General features: G+C 30.4%; 1 protein-coding gene across 2 annotated transcripts; it reads left to right on the top strand.

The window, feature by feature from the left end:
- The first annotated feature begins 630 nt into the window (after positions 1-630).
- Positions 631-6,497, top strand: LOC113401882 (chitinase-3-like protein 1). 2 transcript variants are annotated; one of them, XM_064218699.1, is made up of 9 exons: positions 631-760; positions 1,208-1,390; positions 2,065-2,165; positions 2,719-2,984; positions 4,242-4,402; positions 5,053-5,207; positions 5,356-5,692; positions 5,726-5,818; positions 6,260-6,497. In XM_064218699.1, exons 1-9 carry the CDS (start codon positions 694-696, stop codon positions 6,457-6,459), a joined length of 1,563 nt encoding a protein of 520 aa, XP_064074769.1. In that variant the 5' UTR covers positions 631-693; the 3' UTR covers positions 6,460-6,497. The 2 variants fall into 2 exon arrangements, with proteins under 2 accessions (XP_064074769.1, XP_064074768.1); XM_064218698.1 differs by having other exon boundaries at positions 5,356-5,818.
- Positions 6,498-11,192: the final 4,695 nt, after the last annotated feature.

Below are 11,192 nucleotides of genomic sequence, written 5' to 3'. Positions count from 1 at the left end.
TAATAACATAATTATGTCTCTGTAAACGCTTCTTCTAGAAGCTTATATTTATTCAGTTATAAATAAAACTCTTAAATGTATATTATATTTACATGTTATTTGATGAATAATATTAACCATTGAATTTATTAGTGATTCTTCTTGCTACGAGTATAATCTACATTTGAAACCGGTGTTTTATTAACGTTAAATCTAGAATCACAATTCAAAATTGCTACTAAGAATCTACTTTAGTAAATTTTCTCATTTGTTTCATTGATATCCTTCATACGTTAATGTACTACTACATGCTGTCAATCATAATTAAAATCCATAACGAGTCGAATCAAACGAGAAGCCTAACAGTTGCTTATTTATTGTGAAAAAATCTACCACAATACTTAATAAATTTACATGCAACAAACTTCCAAACGACGAGATGTTACTGTCAATTTATTTACATTGAAATCTGGATTTAAACTTATGACATGTACCTGTGACCGCATAAGCAGCCATTAGACTATCGCGGCCGTTATTGATTAACAGTTCTTTGTGATACGTGATAATAATCTTATCACACAATTGCTCTTCACATTAAAAATTAAAGATAAGAAACTGTTTATAATGACTATTATTGTTATTGTGTTTTATTTCGATTCAAGTTAATAACGTGCAAAATTAATTCATTTTTAACGTGGAAAATTATTTAAAAAAATGAATAAATTATTTTTATTTGTGATTTGCGCGAGTTTTCTAAATAAATATATAGTTACGGCGGATAGTAAGTGCTTTTGTTTATTTATATTAAACTTTAAACATACTTATTATTTAAAATAATTAGGAGTTTTTTGGGTAAATATGTTGCATATTTTCCACTGCTGGTCAATAACCTCGTCTTTTGTTAAATAGAAAATTTGAAGCTTTTTTACTGTGCTCGTATAAAGATTGATGTAAATATGGCAGATTTCATCTAAAAGACGTCACTTTGCTCTGAATGTGTGTGAATCACGAAAACACTTAAACATGGCAGTGAAAAAAAAACGTATTGATCACATGTGTTTAAACGTTAACCAACTCGCACTGGAACTGTGTTATAAAATTAACTCCCAATTTTCTGATCAAAGGGATACGCTTTGCCCGAGAATTTAAGAGCTAATATAATAAAACGTAGTAAGTATTCCATTATTATGATAACTATTATTACTTAAAATACGAAATTATATTTTAGAAGTTGTTATATGTTACTACGGAACATGGGCGACATACAGAAATGGCTTGGGCAAATTCGATGTCAGCGACATTAACACAGACTTATGCACGCATATTGTATACACGTTTGTGGGGATAAATTCTCAAGGAACAGTTACATCGCTAGACGCGTTTCTGGATTATCCTGATAATTGGGGACGAGGTGAGTCATTTATCATTCAATATGTAGCTTTTTATTATGGAATAAATGAGATAATAAATTTTTACTAAAGATGATTAAGACGATGAAAGATATAGATTACAGCTTAAATACAAAGTATATTAAAAAATCACAAGTCAAAGTTAAAATATTCTTTATTCAAATAGGCCCATTGAAGCCCTTTTCAATCGTCATGTCATAGTGTAGAATTAAAATGTAAAGGTACCACCGGTTCGGAAAGTAGATTCTGTCGGAGCGACCAAAAACTCAGTAGTTACCCTTTTGAACCATTTTAATTACAGTGTACATCAGTTAAGTACAATTGAATTTATAAACCTATATCCTGTCTAATGTTATATAACTTATTCTAACATTTTTATTTTAATAAAAGTAAAATAATATTTTACGTTGAGAAGAGACTATAGTAAACGTAGAAGTCAAATGTTTAAGGAGGTATATGTATGTTTTAAGAATTATTAAAAAAATAAATATGTAGACAGCCTGACAAACGCGCCATTCGATAAGAACGGTAACTGTAATACTGATTCACCTACCGTATGCGTAAAAACTTTGAACAGGCACGAGTCCAAAAATTTAAAACAAATACAACTAAAGCCCTTTTTATTTTTTATAATACAGAATATTTACTATAGATAAAAAATACTTTTTTGTTTCAGATAATTTTGGAAAATTCAATGCACTTAAACTTCAAAATTCCAAATTAAAAACTATATTAGCCGTTGGAGGGTGGAATGAAGCATCAGCTAAATATTCAGTTGTAAGTAAAAAAAGTCCAAGAGTATTTTAAATCCAACAAACCTCATTACAGCTCCCACCGACTACGTTCTGAGCCGAGGTGCGATCTCATAGGAGACACCCTCAGGACGAACGTCACTCTAGAGCTCGAAAGGGTTTAAATTCAAGGCTGAGTCTCGCACTCGCCCCAACGTCCGGTGACGCTGTAAAGGCCAATAAGGCCAACAGCATTACATCATTACATCAGTCAGCAAAAAAAAAGATTTAGAGCAGCGTGATGAAAGCCCACAAGCCTTCTACTTAAAAGCAAAGGATTGCATTTATAGGCTTACTGCAAAATTATAGTAACTGGCGGTCGCTACTACATTTTAACCTCCACCAAATAAGAGGAAGCGACTTTAAAGATTTCAGTTCTACTTCCTTCAACTTGCATTGATATAATAATAATAAATTGAAGATGAAAATGAGTATACACTGTGACAAGACAGTTGGAAGCATTATTTCGTAATACTTTGTAGTGTCAAACATACGGACATTGGTGATGAGTTTATAATCTGTATTGTTTTTGTTACTAGATGGCTGCGAATCCCACTCTCAGAAAGAACTTTGTAAGTAGCGCCTTGGCCATGGTTCTTCAATACGGCTTCGATGGCTTAGATGTCGATTGGGAGTACCCTAATCGACGCGATTCAGTCAATGGCCAAGCAGATATAAATAACTTTACTCAACTTCTAAAAGAACTTCGTGAGGCATTCGAAAAGTATGGGCTTATATTGACAGCAGCTGTTTCATCTGTTAAATCTTCGGCATCTCTTTCATATGATATTCCTTCTATTGTACAGTAAGTTTTTTTTTTAAATATCATACTTATCTATGAAGGCGATGTCCTTCGACTCGACTAGCCAATGAAGTATATTGTAGTACAGTCTATGCAAATTTAAATACACTCTCTATTCCTTTATCCGATGAGACACAGAATTCAGAGAGACGGAAATGTAAACACTATCAAGTTCGTAACTGCATACCGCTATTGACAGACATACTGAAAACTTTTTACTGGTTTGAGTAGGCGATCGAATCAAGTACCTCGGTTTTTGCAGCCCTATTTATTTATTCAGAACGACCAACAGGAGTGACAATAGTTATATATATAAAAAATATATAAATAAATAAATTTAATCAAACCGCCAAACAAACGAGACAGTACTTACACACACTCATAAACACAATCAGGATAATATTAGAAATGCACTAAACAGTTCCGTTTTAATAATACTGACTAGTTACAATCACAACTTTACTAAAATTATCATCATTTTTTTCCACACCAGAGCTTCAGGTGATAACGCCACTTACCTGACATAATTTAAATACGTGTCGTGTAGTTTTTCCATCAAAAAACATTTGATTTTAGTCAGTTTGAAATATGCGCATATTTTTACTCTCCTTCAATTTCGTTGAAATTAATTTACCTTTGATTCAAATTTTATATTTTTACCTCTGCACTTTTAGTTTTTAAATAGGGTTACTTGGTGGTCAAGTTGTGCAAGCCCACCTGGGTAAGTACCACATAGTCTTCATATATTATTCTGCGCCTAAAGATGAATACTTAGTACTTTTGTGTTACGGTTTGAAAAGTGAGTAAGCCACTGCTACACAAGGGTTGTAACATCATTGTTCCCAAGTTTGGTGCAATTCTAACGTCTATAGGCACTGGTGACCACTTACTATCTTCTACTAGGTGTACTATTTTCTAGTTCACCTACCTATGATATTAAAAAAAGGTTTATAAAAACTAATATTCGTTTAAGAATAATAAATTACGTTTAGAGGTCTAACGAGGTGATCATTTTTACTCAAAAATAAATATTCTTTAACACTTACCTACAGTTATATATACACGACAATGAAAACTCAGATTTTTTTATGAGTTAATACATTAAATTCTGGAAACTGCAAAACATAAGTTTTACAAATTCATATAAATATATTTACAATAGATTAATAATTTAGACTTCCAAGTGGAAAGTTAATAATACATTCTCAAAATTATTATGCTTCAAAGTGAAATAAAATTATTTTAATTCTACTTTTATAGATACTTAGATCTTGTAAACGTGATGACTTACGATATGTATGGCGCTTGGGATCCAAAAACTGGTCACAATGCTCCTCTTCATAGGAGCGAAGGAGATTTAAATGTCGACAAAGATCAACTCAACACTGTTGATATTGCCCTGAAATATTGGCTTGAACAAGGTAAGTGTGGAATTGTATTTTGTGAAAAATTAGCACACGCAGTACAACTTACATTTTCATTATTTTACAAATATCTACAATTTATTAAAAAAAGAAGTACTTTATTTTTTTTTATTTATTGGAAAAGTTACACCATCAACTTATCACTGAGCACTTAAAATTAATATCTGACTTGGGTAACATACAAAGTGATATGTCTTTAAAGGTGTAAACAACATTGACCTTCAAAAATATTTTTGATAGGAAACTATATAAGCCAAACTAACCTATTTAAATGTATTAAAATTAAATATTATTAAAATTAAATTTTTGAAATTTTGAAACTTGAAACTCAGTTAGAACTCAATTATTTTTGATATAGTATCTATTAACAATATTAATATACATAAGCAAAATCATTCAAAAACAAATTTGTTCATTCTGTACTCAACAAAATTAATTCCTTATCCTATTTATTTGAGGATTTTGAAAGATAGTTACAAAAAAAATCAATAAAACGGTTATTATAACACTTAATAACTGAGATCGCCACCCCTTCATTATATTCTATTCTGCCACACACACATAATATTACTATTTATACAAATATACATATAAATAAAATAAAATGTAAATGATTTTTTATAATTTGAGCATTGACAATCTCACAGGTTGTCCACCGGAGAAATTGGTATTAGGTTTACCATTCTACGGACACACATTTCAACTAGCAAACGCTGATAATAATGGTGTCGGTGCTTCTGCTAACGGCCCTGGACTAGCTGGACCATATACTTCTACCAGTGGAACAATTGGATATAACGAAGTGAGACTCTAAATTTTTCCAAAAAAGATTATTTAAGAATGTGATACTTTTTGTAAAGTTGAAAATATTAATCTAATTCTGTTTTATATTTTCTGTCTTTATTTTCTACTGAAATAATATAACGTATACATTTTTTAACAATTTACAGTTTTGTCAAAAACTTCGCACAGAATCCTGGAAGCAACGTTATGATAAGTTAGCCAAAGTACCGTATGCCGTGCAAGGTCAAAACTGGGTTTCCTATGACGATGCTAATTCATTAGTAGCTAAAGTTGAATATGCATTACAATTTAACATCGCTGGTGTCATGGTGTGGAGTATCGAGACTGATGATTTTCATGGAATCTGCCATACTGAAGATTTCCCTTTATTAAGAGCAATTAATCGAGCTTTAGGAAAATCTGTCGTGACTACAACTACAACAACTGAATCTACTTCAACTTCTTCCACTACTACACCTGCGTCTACAACTACAACAGTTGCACCTACACCTGCGTCTACAACTACAACAGTTGCACCTACATCTGAATCTACAACTGCAATCTTGACATCTACTTCAACTACATCGTCTACTACGAGTACTACTCCTGCTCCAACATCTACTACTATGGGTACATTTAATCCAAATTCAATTATTATTAGTGTCCGAACAAACCTTCGGCTTTGGTTAAAATAAGCGAAAGATCCGAAGGTTTCACATCAGGAACTGTTACGGTTGTGCGAGAGATCAATGAAAAAGGCGATACGGTTAGACGTGGGTTATAATGAATTGCTTCGGCTTGTCGCCATCGCTTGTCGATATTTACCAAAATAAAATATGTCCGAACAGGCAATTAATTATCTGATCAATGTCGCTTTAAATAAGAATTTCTCGAGAAGGCTAAGTACAAATATTGCTTAGTGAGCTTAACTTACCTAATATGATCTAACGATATGGTTAGTTATAATTATATCGTATCTTTTATTGTATTTTCTACGTTAGCTTTAAACAAAAATAGTTAAATTTAATTCTACTTTAAGTGGCATATTAATTAAATATTCTCTATTTACAGATCCAACTGAAAATACGTTTGCTTGTAAAGAAGAAGGATATTATAGAAACCCAAAAGACTGTACATCTTTCTACGTCTGCATTCGAAATCTTTACAATAACTTAGAATCAAAGCTTATTCAATGTCCGGCGAATCTTTACTGGGATCAGAAGAACGTGTACTGCAATTATCCCAGTCAAGTTGATTGTAATCTTACCTGAATACAAATAATAAACGTTATTTAACAATTTAGTTGGAATGGTTTATGTTTTTTTCTTTTAGAATATTTTTGTTTCAAGCCCGTCTGGGTACGTTCTATCCACATAACATATTCTACCCCCAAGCTATGCTTAGTATTGTCGTGTTCCGATTTGTCAGGTGAGTGAGCCAGTTTAACTACAAGCTCAAGGGATGTCACTCTATAGATCTTAAGGTTAATTGGTGAATTAAGAAATTAAATTAAAAAAAAAATCTTACGTCGCCAAAGTGGGCGATGATGACTATAATTTACCTTCAAGTGTCCCATGTGCTCGTCTGCCTGAATATTATATATAAAATAAACAGAAACGGTAATTTTCATGTCATATATTTTTGCAAAGAAAAGTTCATAATTCCTAAAATTTGTTCTTATATTTTTAATACCCTTAACTCTTCGTTTTATTCTAAATTAACCATTACAATTCCGAATTAACGACAAAGTCAGCTAAGCGTTTTGAAATAGCACGCGTCGTTAAATTAGCATAGCTATCTACCGAGCACAGATAAGCTGTACAATTTGAATCGTATATTAGAGACTAAATAAATATAATTTTTTGAATATATTACAAATAATATAAATAATCTCCTTTTAGTGACTAAATACGGTCTTATAATGTGATATCGAGCACTCTTTACTAGCACGTTCTTTGTAAGTTACATCTTGTATAGTTTTTTAATATTAATCAAATCAAATTCCTTTATTCAATATACTCGTAGAAGATCACCGGTTGGGAAAAAATATATCATCGTAAATATAGAAAAAAATATAATTGTATCTCGACAAAATTTTACGTTTCTTCTACTTCTGTTCAAAAGTTTTATTGCCTTGTTTCTACAATTACATAACGAAATTTATACAAATATAGTTGTCTCATTTACTTTGCATCTCTGTATGAAAGCCGTGAATCTCGCATCTCTTTCTTACGCACCACATTATTGCGATGCAATAAAGAAGATAGGAGACGATTTATCTTATATATATGAAATAATATCTTTATATATTTTTTAATCTCATATTATCTTTACTTGGTGGTAGGGCTTTGCGCAAGCCCGTCTGCGTAAGTATCAGACGCTTACGTTATCTACCTCCAAACAGTAATACTCAGAATTGTTGTTTTAGAGTGCGTTAGTCAGTGTAACTACAGGCACAAGGGACGTATCATCTCAATTCTCAAGTTTAGTGACGCTTGGGTTATGTCAGAAATGGTTAAAATTTCATACAGCTCCAATGTCTATGGGCATTGGTGGCCACTTATCATCAGTTGGCCTAGTGGCCCATCTGGTCGTCAAGACAATTAAAAAAAATTATGATTCAAAAGTATTCGTGAGAGCATTGGTGTTTTACTATTTAATGGAGTTGTATTAACTATTGTACAAGGCTTAAAGTTATGGAAAGATAAATTAATGATATTGGTATATATAATTTGCTCCAATGTGCCGCTTTAATTTTGCTCGTCATATTCTTCAGAACTTTGATCATTTGCATGAATAATTACAGTAGAGTCGTTTTGCGTTATAATTTCATTTTTAAATCAACCCAAAAGTTTTCTTTTAATTGTAATCCCGCTACTAATACCTTTAGAGTTATAATGTATGATTTATATTTGGAAGTTAAAACATTCTCGCAAGCTGGCGCATTCACCACTAAAATACCCATAGAAAATATTCAAGGGTATTTTTTTAATGAAATAAATGAATGCACACCTTAGAAATAAATATGCGAGGTACATATACGACTATTTTTGTCACGCGTTTTCGAATATTAAAATATACTGTAAGTTAATACAAATACGCCTCGTTTCAATTTCCCTTACCTTATTTTTCCTTTTGGTTTTATTTGGTATTTGCTCCTTACCCCTCCCTACACATTTTATTCTATGTAATATAAAATCAAAAAATAAAAATCAAAATATACTTTATTCAAGTAGGCTTTTACAAGCACTTTTGAATCGTCATTTAACAAACTATATTTAGTAAAGCTAACACCGGTTCGGAATGTAGATTCTACCGAGAAGAATCGGCATGAAACTCAGTAGTTACTCTTTTTCAACATCTAAAAATACAGTCATGTAATTTAAATACAATTATATATGTATGTTATATATCCTGCCTGGAAGTCAACAAGCCTTAAGGGGAGAAAATAAATAAATATTTATTCCGCATGAAAACTAGCGAAAAACACTCCACACTTATTATCATTTAATTTTATTTAACCTTTATTTATATCGGAAAAAGAGTAAAAATCAGACTTATATTTACATATTCCTTTATATTTTAATATTTATAACGCCATTAACCTTAGCAACTATAATTATTAATGAAAGTATTTCCCTTGTACTTCAAACCTGAATACAACAGTTCTAACTATTGCTATTGGCCGTTTAATATGTTTAGCTCAACCAATCAACTAGCTCACACGAACACTAACATTTACGAATAAAACGATTAGATGCCACTAACAACGATGCTATATAAAACATTTACCGAATCTTGCCATCGCGATTCAGATATGTCAAAGAGCTGACATAACGCCATCCATTATTCGTAAGTACCAATGCATGCAGCATTATGCCACTTAATTGCTCATATCTACTATAAATTCACTTTCAAAGTTCTGATACCAATTTAATCACCATTCAAAACGGAATGTTTTTACGATACCATAGATTATTTAAGACCTCAAACAATGATAATAATCAATGTTAAAGTTTATCTTTATTCTTTCTGTAATTTGAATAAGCTGCAGAGATAAGAATAGAATGTAATCAAATCTCGGTACTACTAGATCGTTTTATGAATAAATAAAATGTTACGTCAAATATGATAAATGATAAATCAAAGGTCGGTTGTCTGAACGGATTGCTTGTTATCCTGTTATTTAAGATCAATCTAATGTTGATGTAGGAAGCGAAATATTGTATCGAGAATGATTTATTTTTTAATAAATGTACATAAAATATGTTACTTTATTTACAACCCTTTATCGACTTTACGTTAATATAAAAAAATATATTTTATTTTTGTAAAAAAAATTAACATTTCAAGTGACAAACAGTTCTGTTCTGTAATAATCGTTTTATAAAAGAAAATTTGACAAACATTTAATTCAAAAATATTTTGCCTTACAAATGTGCTGAATGATACGACTGAATTTATAATTATAATTTATAAAAATTTAAACCGACTTCAAAATTAGAAACAGCTAGTGAACTAAAAATAAAAATATATATCTATGATACTACTAGACCGATTTTAATGAAACTGTTCCCTCAGTTAAAGAATACCTAACTTAGATTAAAAATTATCATCTCAATACGACTTTTAGTTTTCGAGAAATTCGTGGACAAATATACAAACATACATACAAATATACACGTACGAAATTAAGCATACGTGTTTGGAAGCCTAAATGGATCATCATACTCAAATATAATTAAATTCTAACAATGCTACATACATACATGTCGAACTGATAACCTCCTTTTTTAGTAGTCGGTTAAAAAAGAAAATGTTCTGATCTAACTTTATCAATTTTATATTTTATATCATGTCTGTATTGTTTTATTAAATCTACTTTATGGTTTTTTTTTTTATTAATATAGGTACGTTTCATAATTAACAAAAATGGTATGATGTAAAATTTTTGATTCTGTAAAAAGACGCCTTTAGTTTTATTAAATAGTTATAAAAAATAAAGAATTAAATCAGAACATCAGATCAATTGTTTGTCAAAAGATATTTTATGAAATGTAAATTTGAAAATTTATTCTCAATTGAATCGTTATCTATATAATTTATAGTTTGTAAAAAGATAAAAGTGTGATTTATAGTTATACCAAGAGTTGTTTGTAAAATGAAAATTTGTCCGCAGAAAAATACTGCCTTATCTATATTTCACGGATCTTGAAATATTCAGCGGCGAAAATAGCTTAAGTTTCACCTTTTTAGATGCCTGCAAGGCAAAACCCTGTAAATGACAATTTGAACAACCGAAATGATTGGGTTCGAATGAAATACAGAAACAAAAGTTCATTTAAATATTCCTCTGAATAAATATCGACAAATATATTTTATTACTTTTGCGTAACTATCTACTATTTATATATATTTTAACGAGGTTTACTTTACAACGATATCGGCAACAATTAACGTTGTTAGCTGTAACGTTAAAAAAAAATTTCAATTCAAAATACTTGTTATAACATATTCACTATTCTCGAAATATATAAAATTACAGAAAAAAAACAAAATGGGGCTTTATAAATTACTCGCTGTACTCTAACCGCTTATAATGTAATCTTTATATAATAATAATAAACTCTATTAAAGCTATTCTTCTCTCTCTTTAGAAAAGTACACCAGGTTAATAAAAAAACACGTAATAAATTACAATTTCCAATAATCAATGGCAATTTAGAGTGACACTCATAATTATCTATCCAAGTACCGAGAAACTCATCGCAAAATGACTTATTAAATTTTATTCAGATTAGTGTAATTTATTTCTTAGTCAAATTCGCCACAATTAATAAGGGGAAATCCGAGAATAAATTTTACATGTTATTTCCTTAACATATTTTACAGACAACAGTCGAGGTAAATTATTGACAGACCTAATAACGAATTTGTTATATGTATATGAAACTTTAAATGAACGGTCATTTTAATATATATACCTGTATTATTTCTGTAAATC

Source organism: Vanessa tameamea, chromosome 23 (genome assembly GCF_037043105.1).
Source record: "Vanessa tameamea isolate UH-Manoa-2023 chromosome 23, ilVanTame1 primary haplotype, whole genome shotgun sequence".
Taxonomy (NCBI): domain Eukaryota; kingdom Metazoa; phylum Arthropoda; class Insecta; order Lepidoptera; family Nymphalidae; genus Vanessa; species Vanessa tameamea.
This window is presented reverse-complemented; position numbering and strand designations above follow the sequence as displayed.

Coding starts and splice junctions, on each gene's coding strand:
- LOC113401882 (XM_064218698.1), top strand. CDS start 694: ATGAATAAATTATTTTTATTTGTGATTTGCGCGAGTTTTCTAAATAAA. Junction 2,985..4,241: donor GATATTCCTTCTATTGTACA/GTAAGTTTTTTT, acceptor CTACTTTTATAG/ATACTTAGATCTTGTAAACG. Junction 4,403..5,052: donor GAAATATTGGCTTGAACAAG/GTAAGTGTGGAA, acceptor ACAATCTCACAG/GTTGTCCACCGGAGAAATTG.